The 11,414-nt window shown below is 37.4% G+C and overlaps 1 protein-coding gene across 1 annotated transcript in view; it reads right to left on the minus strand.

Annotated features, from left to right (window-relative positions):
- The window catches only part of GRIK3 (glutamate ionotropic receptor kainate type subunit 3), a 900,786-nt gene extending 889,937 nt beyond the window's left edge, over positions 1-10,849 (minus strand). Inside the window, exon 1 of the mRNA XM_069756890.1 lies at positions 9,945-10,849. Coding sequence (XP_069612991.1) covers positions 9,945-10,059 — 115 coding nt within the window. The 5' untranslated portion in view covers positions 10,060-10,849. The remainder of the gene's footprint in view (positions 1-9,944) is intronic.
- Positions 10,850-11,414: the final 565 nt, after the last annotated feature.

An 11,414-nucleotide genomic window follows, 5' to 3' on the forward strand; every position in this document is an offset into this window, starting at 1 on the left:
ATATGATTTTTGGTGAAATATAAGTGACACCATACTACCACTCTAATATAGCGAGAGGTATATATTGACTAGTACTTCCCAGTTCTTCTTGGTACTATATGCTATCTGCTTTTTGGTCTCTAATCCATTTATAGGACCAACTATTACAGTCAATTGTCTGTTGTATGTCTACGTCTATTTGTTTTCCCCTTGCTGTGTTTGGTTTAGGGCACATGTATCACAGATCCCTGGTTTTTCTGTATTTTTTTGTATTTTGTGTCTTTTAGCGGTCATTTATTTTTTACTCTTAGTATGAATAAAAGCTAAGTTTTATCTAGTATCCAACCGCTATTGCTTCTACGTTATATATGGTGTTGCGTGAAAAAAAAACAAAAAACGTGAATTCTTGGGATGTTTCAACTGTGAAAAAAATGCCTCATACATAAAAATGCATTAAAAAAAGTGCAAACTGATTTTTATAAAAAGTTTTGTTAGCGGATGTGTCAGGCACAATAAAACAATGCAAACAAAATTCCATGTGAACTTAGGGGATGTTCAAATATTTTTTTTTACAAGGATTTGGAGAAGATTCTGTTTCAAAAACACACAAAAAAAACCATGTCATGTGCTTTTTGAATAAGATTTTCATTCATTTCAACATGGAATTATACCCCGATATGTCTACCTCATGAGCTCAGTACATCAGCAGGACAAATCTCTCCTGTCCTGATGGTTTGCTACAAGGGGTCCGCGCAGAAACCATGTATCGGTCTGGGGCTTATGTTGTTTAAGGCCGGCTGCAATCAAGCGCATGAAAGGTCAGCGGTTTCATCCAGAAAATGTGGACGATTTTCACCCGTGTGTCCGTTTTTTACGTCCATGTTGCATGTTAGGTTAGGCTATGGGTTGAACTAGATGGACTTATAGTCTTCCTTCAACCTTAATAACTATGTTACTATGTAACATGTGATCTGTTTGTATACATTAAATATGTACATCAAGAACGGTTTTCTAGGTTTATTATAGAAATGTATACATAAAAATCAGATGCCGCTCAGATGTTCTGTGGTTTTTGTTTTTTTGAAGAACGTAGTGTATGTTGCGATTTTTTTTCTCAAGGACAGTCGGACCAATCTAAAAATCATTCATCTGGACATCCTTGTTGAATAAAATAGGTAGTGTGCTGTCCATGTGCTGTCCAATCAAAAATTGGAAAGTACACATCCGACTTATGCATTCGTCTGCCGAGCCCGAACGCAGGCTATGAACTGGATGTGGCTGTGAGAAGCATCACGTAAGTACGTGCATCAGTGGCGGCGTGTCCTCACCATTAACATCCAATGATGTCAGCAGCATGTGGGCATCACAACCGTACCCAGTGCCTGCTGCAGGAGCAAAGAAAGTATGACATGTTGGGTTTTAGCATGCCTGATCCTTTATTCCCCTCAGAAAATGAAGATTTTTTGGCAGCTCCATATGCCTCTGTCCCTAAGCAGAAAATAGTATGTGCCAGAGAGCTGTATTTTTTGGAGGTACCCTTCATACAGCTGCTTGGTGGCAAGGCCTCTCTGAAATGTTCCTATGACAATGCACCTTTTACAGTCTACAGTATGACAACATAAAGTACTTTATATCCAAATTTTACGTTTTCTAAGCTTTTCTAAGCTATGACCTGAAAATGTGGCCTTGAAACATCAGGAAGGTCAACACATATAACCAGAGTACCTTGGGACCCTCTGCCAAGCTAGGTCTGCCCATTAGTCTCCTGCACCACCAGCCTTCAACTCTGCATGCATATGTATGTTTCAAAGGGGCTACGGGCATTGGAGAGAATCTTCTGCTTGCCATCTGCTCTTGTTAGGATGAATGACATATGATAACACCTAAGGAAGACGTTGACCCAGTAAAACCCCTCTACTTTATGCTATTACTTCAGTAGCCCCCACTGGTGAGAATTTGTCATCACTGCCAGGCTTTTTATGCAATGACTGAGTTACATTTTTCATCTGAATATTAAGCTATTTTCTGCAGATCTGCATGAGGACATGTTTCTGTATTCAGTACATAAATTAAAAAAAAAAAAAAAAAATATATATATATATATATATAAATATATAATTTTATATTGCAGTTACCAGCATAGAAGGTCGAGTATTTTTCATTTATTGTAATGTAGCACATAATTACATTTAGGATACAGTTTAACCATTTTAAAGAGCACAAGATTGCTTCCAATATTTATCAGGAAAAATCCCATTGCAATTAGTATAGTTCTCCTTGAGGGAAAAAAAAAGCCTATTTCTGGTCTTCCACAGGCTAATTTTAACCTTCGCCTGCCCTCTAAGCTGACATTCCTTGTGATTCTTCCACTGCGGGTAGCTTGCAGTCACTGTGTCTCTAGGAGATTCCTGTATACATGTGCTAGTGTAGAGGCAGACAGATCCTGAATGAAAATCAATATGTTTGGGGTTTTTCCAGCTAAGAGCAAATGGCTTTAGACAAGTGGTTTAGTGAACGTCGGGGATACATCACATTTGGGAAATGGATTTTGTACAGAGTACTGAGTCACACTGCTGAACTTAATGCAGTCAATATGTGGTTGATACTTAGCTTTACAGACCAGTACATATTAATATAGGATGACGACAAGAGTGCTCAGAAACTATTGAAATTAATATGTCGAACCCTGCAGTGTATTGGGTGGTTACATTGTGGTTGCTCCCTTTTACGTCACTCTGTTGAGCCATCATAGAACGGGGGTCACACATCACTGGTGCTAGATCACTTTAGTTTGTGCAGGTTGCATTTATTTCAGAACTTGGTCCATAATTATTAATCTCTTGAGGAAAGTGACTTCTTCTGTCCTTCTCATTGTGTTTTGAGGAAAGTGACCACTTCTGTCCTTCCTATTGTGTTTTGAGGAAAGTGACCTCTTCAGGTCCTTCCTCTTGTATTTTGAGGAATGTGACCTCTTCAGGTCCTTCCTATTGTGTTTTGAAGAAAGTGACCTTTTCAGTCCTTCCTATTGTGTTTTGAGGAGAGTGACCTCTTCAGGTCCTTCCTATTGTGTTTTGAGGAGAGTGACCTCTTCAGGTCCTTCCTATTGTGTTTTGAGGAAAGTGACCTCTTCAGTCCTTCCTATTGTGTTTTGAGGAATGTGACCTCTTCAGTCCTTTCTATTGTGTTTTGAGGAGAGTGACCTCTTCAGGTCCTTCCCATTGTGTTTTGAGGAAATTGACCTTTTCAGTCCTTCCTATTGTGTTTTGAGGAATGTGACCTCTTCAGTCCTTCCTATTGTGTTTTGAGGAATGTGACCTCTTCAGTACTTCCTATTGTGTTTTGAGGAAAGGGACCTCTTCAGTCCTTCCTATTGTGTTTTGAGGAAAGTGACCTCTTCAGTCCTTCCCATTGTGTTTTGAGGAAAGTGACCTCTTCAGTCCTTTCTATTGTGTTTTGAAGAATGTGACCTCTTCAGTCCTTCCTATTGTGTTTTGAAGAATGTGACCTCTTCAGTCCTTTCTATTGTGTTTTGAGGAAAGTGACCTCTTCAGTCCTTTCTTTTGTGTTTTGAGGAATGTGACCTCTTCAGTCCTTCCTATTGTGTTTTGAAGAATGTGACCTCTTCAGTCCTTTCTATTGTGTTTTGGGGAAAGTGACCTCTTCAGGTTCTTCCTTTTGTGTTTTGAGGAGTGTGACCTCTTCAGTCCTTCCTATTGTGTTTTGAGGAAAGGGACCTCTTCAGTCCTTCCTATTGTGTTTTGAGGAAAGTGTGACTTTGGATAAGGTGACTTGACGTTTCAGAGATATTAGATTTTCAGTTTTCTTTCCACCTTTGTTTCTTCCCCCCATATTGGTTAATCTCATGTTTTCCTTTTCTATTTTCACTATCTTTTTCATTGTCTTCTTGCATCCGTCACATGTCACTTGCCTTTGTTAGGCGATTTATTTGTTTTGCAGTGGTATGTATTTGTTGGCCATGGGCCAGATGGACCTATGCCAAGCTTCAAGGCTTTAACATTCTAACTTGGCATTAAGATCAAGTATGTCAGAAATGTGAATTTAAATATTCACTCTATAACCACATGCTACATTAATTTCCTACCACAGGACTCGTGCATGATGGAAGGAAACATAGTGTTGGCAAGTAGAGCCGAATACATTGAGGATGCATTATCAACAGTTCTTCCCATGTCAAATATAGGAATTGACTATGAACTGAACCACATATTAAATGAAGTGGATCAGTTTTTGGCAGTTTACAGAATGTAGCGCCAATGAAAAGGAAGAGGCGAGCTATAGACTTTCAAAGGGTCAAAAGCTTAGAACAATAGCAATAGCAAAATCCTATCTTACCAGAGAAACCCATCTGTTTATAATAAGAAATAAAGCTACTAAGACCTATTCAATAGTCCAGACCCATATGGGATCCAAAAATCATTCAAATTAATCATGAAGCAATTGATGACTTCCTCTGTCACTTACACAATAGCATCCCAGACTTTTTTACCCAAACAACCATGCATTATACATAATTCCATAATTAGCGTTAATAAAATAGTTTCTTCATTGCTTTGTAGCCACCAGATGGCGACATCATGAAAAAAATCCACATTTTTCTCACCAATCTTTCTGACACTGTGTTGACTCCACTACTTTATTTTAAAAAAATATATATTTTCTATTGATTCTCAATAGGAAGGACGCAACAATTGATGATAGTCAAAACTGTGATGGCAGATGGTATACTATGTGATTAACATCAGGTAAAGCCATGCAAGTAGGTCTGTCAACATCTTAAGTTACAATCAAATCACATCTTATTTCTGGAGTATTGAAAAAATAGGACGTTAGTCGTAAAATGCAGAATACAAGGAGACGCTTCACTTTCTGCTGAATTATTGATCAGCAATGCACTGCCTTTTCTGGCTCTGCCCAGTATTTATTTTTGCTTCTCTACTTGTAGTCTTTTACAGAACGATGATCATTTTGCAACTTTTAATTGGTTGCCACAGCTAATGATCACACTGGGTGAGGAAGGTGAACATGAAAAGCTCAGCCGCGCTGTCTCCTGACACTGGCCTTTGATATGTTGGGTGATCTGATAGCGGTGTGTAGGCCACCTGGCGCTAGCCATTTTTATTAGGACAAAGCACTTCATTTTATTTCTAATCCTACAGCTCCCATGTAGAGTTTGTGGTCAAAATGTACAAGATGGAATCATGTTTATTTATACCTAGTAACAAAAGGTAAGATGAGGAATATTCCTAGAAGAACTGACAACATATATTCAAAGAAAATAAGAGTAAAATGTGCATAAAATTAGTATTCTAATAATGGTGAGAGGTCACACACTTTTTATTCCAAGTTCCAATGACCATGAGGAAAATAGTATTTTTTACAATCTTAATATGTAATAGCATAGATACAGAGAAACAGATAGAGATAAATAAATATATAGATAGATAATGATAGATAAATATATAGGAGATAGATAGATAGATAGATAGATAGATAGATAGATAGATAGATAGAAAGATAGATAGATAGATAGATAGATAGATAGATAGATAGATAGATAGATAGATAGATAGATAGATAGATAGAAAGATAGATAGATAGATAGATAGAAAGAAAGATAGATAGATAGATAGATAGATAGATAGATAGATAGATAGATAGATAGATAGATAGTAGTAAAAAAACAGAAGGCAGCACTCCAAAAAGTAGTTTCAAAATAAGGTGGACTTTATTAGGTCCACATGGCGTGGCGACGTTTCGGCTATAAGGGAAAAGGCTTACAGCCGAAACTTCGCCACGCCATATGGACCTAATAAAGTCCACCTTATTTTGAAACTACTTTTTGGAGTGCTGCCTTCTGTTTTTTACTACTATATGTTGGCAATTATGGATTGATTGCTGGGAGACTTTACGCCCATTTAACTTTTAGTGCTGTTCCATTTTTTTTAACTGGATAGATAGATAGATAGATAGATAGATAGATAGATAGATAGATAGATAGATAGAAATTAGATGCATGGATAATAGATAGCTAGATAGATAGATAGATAGATAGATAGATAGATAGATAGATAGATAGATAGATAGATAGATAGATATGGGATAGATAGATAGATAGATATGGGATAGATAGATAGATAGATAGATAGATAGATATGGGATAAATAGATAGATAGATAGATAGATAGATAGATAGATAGATAGATAGATAGATATGGGATAGATAGATAGATAGATAGATAGATATGGGATAGATAGATAGATAGATAGATAGATAGATATGGGATAGATAGATAGATAGATAGATAGATAGATAGATAGATGGAATTAGATAGATAGATAGCTAGATAGATAGATAGATAGGTAGAAAGATATGGGATAGATAGATAGATAGCTAGATAGATAGATAGATAGATAGATATATAGATAATAGATAGATAGATAGATAGATAGCTAGATAAATAGATATATAGATATGGGATAGATAGATAGATAGATAGATAGATAGATAGATGGAATTAGATAGATAGATAGCTAGATAGATAGATAGATAGATAGGTAGATAGATATGGGATAGATACGGTAGATAGATAGCTAGATAGATAGATAGATAGATATTAGATAGATAGATAGATAGATAGAATTAGATAGATAGATAGCTAGATAGATAGATAGATAGATATTAGATAGATAGGTAGATAGATAGATAGATAGATAGATAGATAGATAGATAGATAGATAGATAGATAGATAGATAGATAAGACCATTTCAATTTTTGGTGTTTTATGAAACGTTAACCCTCTATCAGTCAATAATTCCAATATTATCACCAGGATAGTACTTAAGCTCATCTATGAACATAATAAAGGACAAGAGAATTGCCAGAGGAGCAAAAGCCTTGGTTGTAAAGATAATGTTTATGGTGGGCATTAAAGAAAAAGCAATATAGCAGGTAATATCGTCTGGATAGAGAGAGCCAGATTGGAAAAATAAGCCCAGAAATCTCAAAAGCAGGAATTGATGGTGATTAAATGTAAAGAATAATAATGTGCAAATAATAGCAAAGCGTGAAGAATGTTGACTTCTTTCCCCATAAAATAGGACATGTCCTTTATTCTAGAAGGAAGAGTCGAGTTTATAGTCGACATCATTGATAATCCCAGCACAGATTATGTGTAGACAGTGAAACACTAAATGTGTTCTTGGTGTGACTTCTAAGCTCCACAGGTTGAGATGTCACAATGTACCACATCCATCAGGGATCTCTGCTGCAGCTTTGCTTTGATGTATCACAGCTTGTAGAAGTCCAAAGAAGAGTCACCATGAACATAATCCCATTAAATCGCGTTCTTCGTAGTTTCTTACAATAAATAATACTGTATAATATATTGGTAGCAGAGACACCATAGTTGCATTATGCTACGGGGTGTTTTCCATTATGGGTATATGTTATTTACTACTACATAGCAATGAGAATACCCATGAGGATCCACATCACAATGAGTCCATGAGTACGTATATTATTATATGACTGTAGCGGTCTAGGCAATTATTAGTACTGTACATTTGGATGTCCACAAATTGGAAGAATAATGTAATAATGTAGATTTATGGATAAATATGTAATCTGACAGTATTCTTTCCTGATTGACAATAAAGTGTATTCTTGTCCTACTATCATATAGTGTTTTTTAATTATTTTATTATTTTTTAATGTTAGTTATTGCACTTATATACCGTTAAATAATACTAGAAAATTAATAATGTGAAAAATATCCAAATTATTGAATTTAGACTGATCAGCATCTCAGCCCTGGGTGTAGAGGAGGCAACAATGGCAACCCTATTTGATCTCTGACCTAGTTGCTGAATTCAAGTTTCCATAAGCCTTAAGTATTTCAACTGAGGCCATTTCTTTCTGGCCTCAGCTGATGATCTGTCAGTGCTCAGTCAAGTTATTTTATGGCCGTCATGCGGGATCCATAACTGTACGTAGATGACTTCCTAATGCACCACTGGATGCAGAGCAATAATGACTCATTGTTTCCCGACCGATCCGGTCAACAGAATAATAACCTATAGGAACAAACCATATGGATGGTCAATAATGTATATATACATATGTATATGTGTTTGTACTGTTATTGTCCTGTCCTGCGGCAGTCAGAGCCTTGTACATAAACCCAACGTATCCCATTTTGCAGAGTTTTTTTTTACTTAACCATGTGAGGGAATTGAATCAAAAATGCGAAGTGACTATTTGTATTTATTGCAATCTGTTATGTTGATGAGTAGTAAGAAGTTTACATTGATTGCCGCCATTACCAAAACCTCACCAGTCTTAAACATAGTATGGTTTATTCTGATGCGTTACGCTCTTTTTGTTTCCACTATTTCTAGGTTACTTTATAGGTCACCCCAGCACCCAAGCTTTGTCTAGCAGTGTATTCATTGGAGTTAACTCTTAACAAAGTGTCAAACTCATTCACTTTAGAATTTCAGCTAATAAATCCTTTTCAAAGCATACTCTTTACAGCACCTGCTCCTTCGACTCACTGAAACCGCTTTCCTTCCAACATTGTAAAACACATAAAAAATGCATTGTCTGGAAAGAAATCTATTTCATAAACAGAGGACCAACTGCACAATGGAAAAACTATAGAAAGATTCTTGCTACATAGGGACTTTGCCATCATTAAGTGTTCAAATAAGAATAAAAAAAATATCTATTTTTATTCCACAAATACAATAATATAGTGAATAAAATAAATCTACAGGGATACCAGAAAATGTATAATAAAACACAACAAAGCACAGCAGCCATTATAATAGCACATATTGTGTAGAGCTATATCACTTCAAGTATGTATAGTGTAACATATATATATATATATATATATATATATATATGTATATATATATATATATTTACCGTGCATGGACAAAATATAAAGGTCGGTCACTATACAACAAGTAGATCACCTGCGGTAGTTTGATTTGCACATACGTTCCTTGGGCCAAGTGGGCACTGAACTGCTTTAGTTAAAATCACTGAAGGGTGTCACAGGGCGGTTACACACAAAGCCTTCACTATAAGTTGTCATAAGATAGGTAGGACTGTCCTGTTTCAGGACCTAATAAAATGCAGATGTTAACCTAATTTGGTTGAGCGCCTGTCCTTGGGGAACAAGCAGATTAATAGACACCCAAGGTCAATAAATGAAGACAGCCCAGTCCATAACCTTAACAGGATTGTGAGCTGGGAAGCTTCCTGCATCTACTTTGCTTCTTTCCAAGCAGATTAACTTTGTGTTATACATCCAGAAAGAGCTGAGAAGGATGAGACTTATCCCAGACTATCTCAGGGCTCTGTGCACACAATGCAGGCGGCACTATTGAGTGCAGCATTCACTGCTGATCTGAAACATTGCTTAGGACAATGGGTAAATCCATGACTTCTTTTTTCCGAGCCTAGACATCTACATGTAGAAAGCTGTGACCAAATATCAAGTAGGATGAGTGTACTTGATGATCTGAATGCTCCCAATGTGGATTCTGGGCTATTAACCCTACCTCTCCATGCCAGGTGGTCTTATGTAGAGGAATGCTTGGCTCCACAACTTTTAGAAGAGCATTGCTCGAACTGCCATAAAAATCATTTTTAGTGCCTATTATGGGTATGCTCCTGCATGCAGATATATGGGCACAATTACTTCCCATATCTACAACGTGTCCTCAGGGACCTCTCTTGTAAACTCTGCAGCAAAAAAAAGGTACAGCAACAGAGATATAGTCGGAAAATTTGACCGAAAATCCTAGAATGCCCAATTCCCCTGACCAAGTGACCATTTCGATTGTGTGCGGTCAAAGGGGACTTAACCCCTTCATTAACACAGCAATGAGTGACATTTTTTGCAGAAGTGAGAGAAGAGCATGCAGGACTTACCTATTCGGATAACATGTGGCATTCCTTGACAGTCCTGAAGCCAGAAGATGTAGCAGAACAAAACTGGCCAGTACTCTAAAACCATACTCCTAAAAGAGAGCCAGTAATGTGTCATTGTTAGAAACAAAATCCCCCTGAAGTTAAGTTAATATGGAATTCCCTGGGACTTCCTTCTTGGTTTTAAGATTCCAGTGATAGCCCAAGACAGTCACAGTTGAATGCCTCTGCACTGCACATTTTAGCAGACTATCCCCCAAGCCTGAGCAGCTGAAATCAAAGGTTAGATGATGTTTGTCCTAACCACAAAAAAATCTTCCCTGTGTATGTGTTCTCCACTGGTTTCTGCTTCTCCCAGTCCCATTCACCTGCTGGAGACTAGATGCTTAGATGCAGTCCTCATTGATGCTATCAACTGGTCCTTAGCAAAGCTGTGGAGTGGAATCCCAGACATAGAGATCAGGAGCTCCCTAGGGCTTGGGAAGAAGGAAAGACAGATGCAGCAAAAGCCATCCTGCAGCTGAAGGAAAAAGAAGATATATTCCCCTCTCTGGCTTCAGAGATTTAGCACAAGTGAGAGAATTGGACTGACAAAGGCAGACACACTCAGGCAGCCTGCCTGCTCCACATGTAAAGCAGCTACCATCTCATGACTGTGATTTGTTCAGTGGGAGAATACAATTCATTGCACTCGTGCGGAGTCTTTAGGGGTGGATGGGTGGACGGAAAATGGAGACAAACAAGAGGGTGAACCTGGATTACCAGCGATATCCTGGACATTGAAAAATAGGGGTGTCAGAGCTGGAAGCACACAGGGTGAATCCAGGGAACCCCTCCTTTTGCCAATCAAGCTACTTATTTAGAGCCAGAATTTGCTTGGCATTAACATTGTGTAATTTTTTCCCCCTATGTGGCTTGGTGACAAATGCATTGGAGAAATGAATCTTTAGTTTTGCAGGTGCGGAGGAAGGTGTGGCTTATTGTTTCTTCGGATTCTTTGGGATTTCTGTAAAGTGCTTTATCTGATTGTAATAGCAGCATTAATATTACAATGACATTTCTCGCTGATTATTGGGACAGGGCAGCGGGTTTTATGCTCGACATTACAAGGAGATAAACTCGCAATTGAATATTGCCAAAAATCAAACGTGAAATATTCCCCATGTAGCAAAATCTGAACCAATTATAAAACAAGTGCCTAATCAAACCCAATTCCCAAGATATTCAGCAATTTACATGGGGAAATACAAATGTAGGTATACCTGCAAATGATTCCGTTTGAGTAGGGGTATTAGTAGTAATAAAATATATTATTCATAGACCCGTACATACGCAATAACTGTACACATGATTACCCACAGGCAAAGGGATCAATGATCAATGCCACGCCATACGTAAGTGAAACAGCTTGCAGACCCCAGAGGGCATTTTTTTTACAATATTACTAATATGGATGATCATTTTCTTTTTAAT

This window comes from Ranitomeya imitator, chromosome 3 (genome assembly GCF_032444005.1).
Source record: "Ranitomeya imitator isolate aRanImi1 chromosome 3, aRanImi1.pri, whole genome shotgun sequence".
Lineage (NCBI taxonomy): Eukaryota > Metazoa > Chordata > Amphibia > Anura > Dendrobatidae > Ranitomeya > Ranitomeya imitator.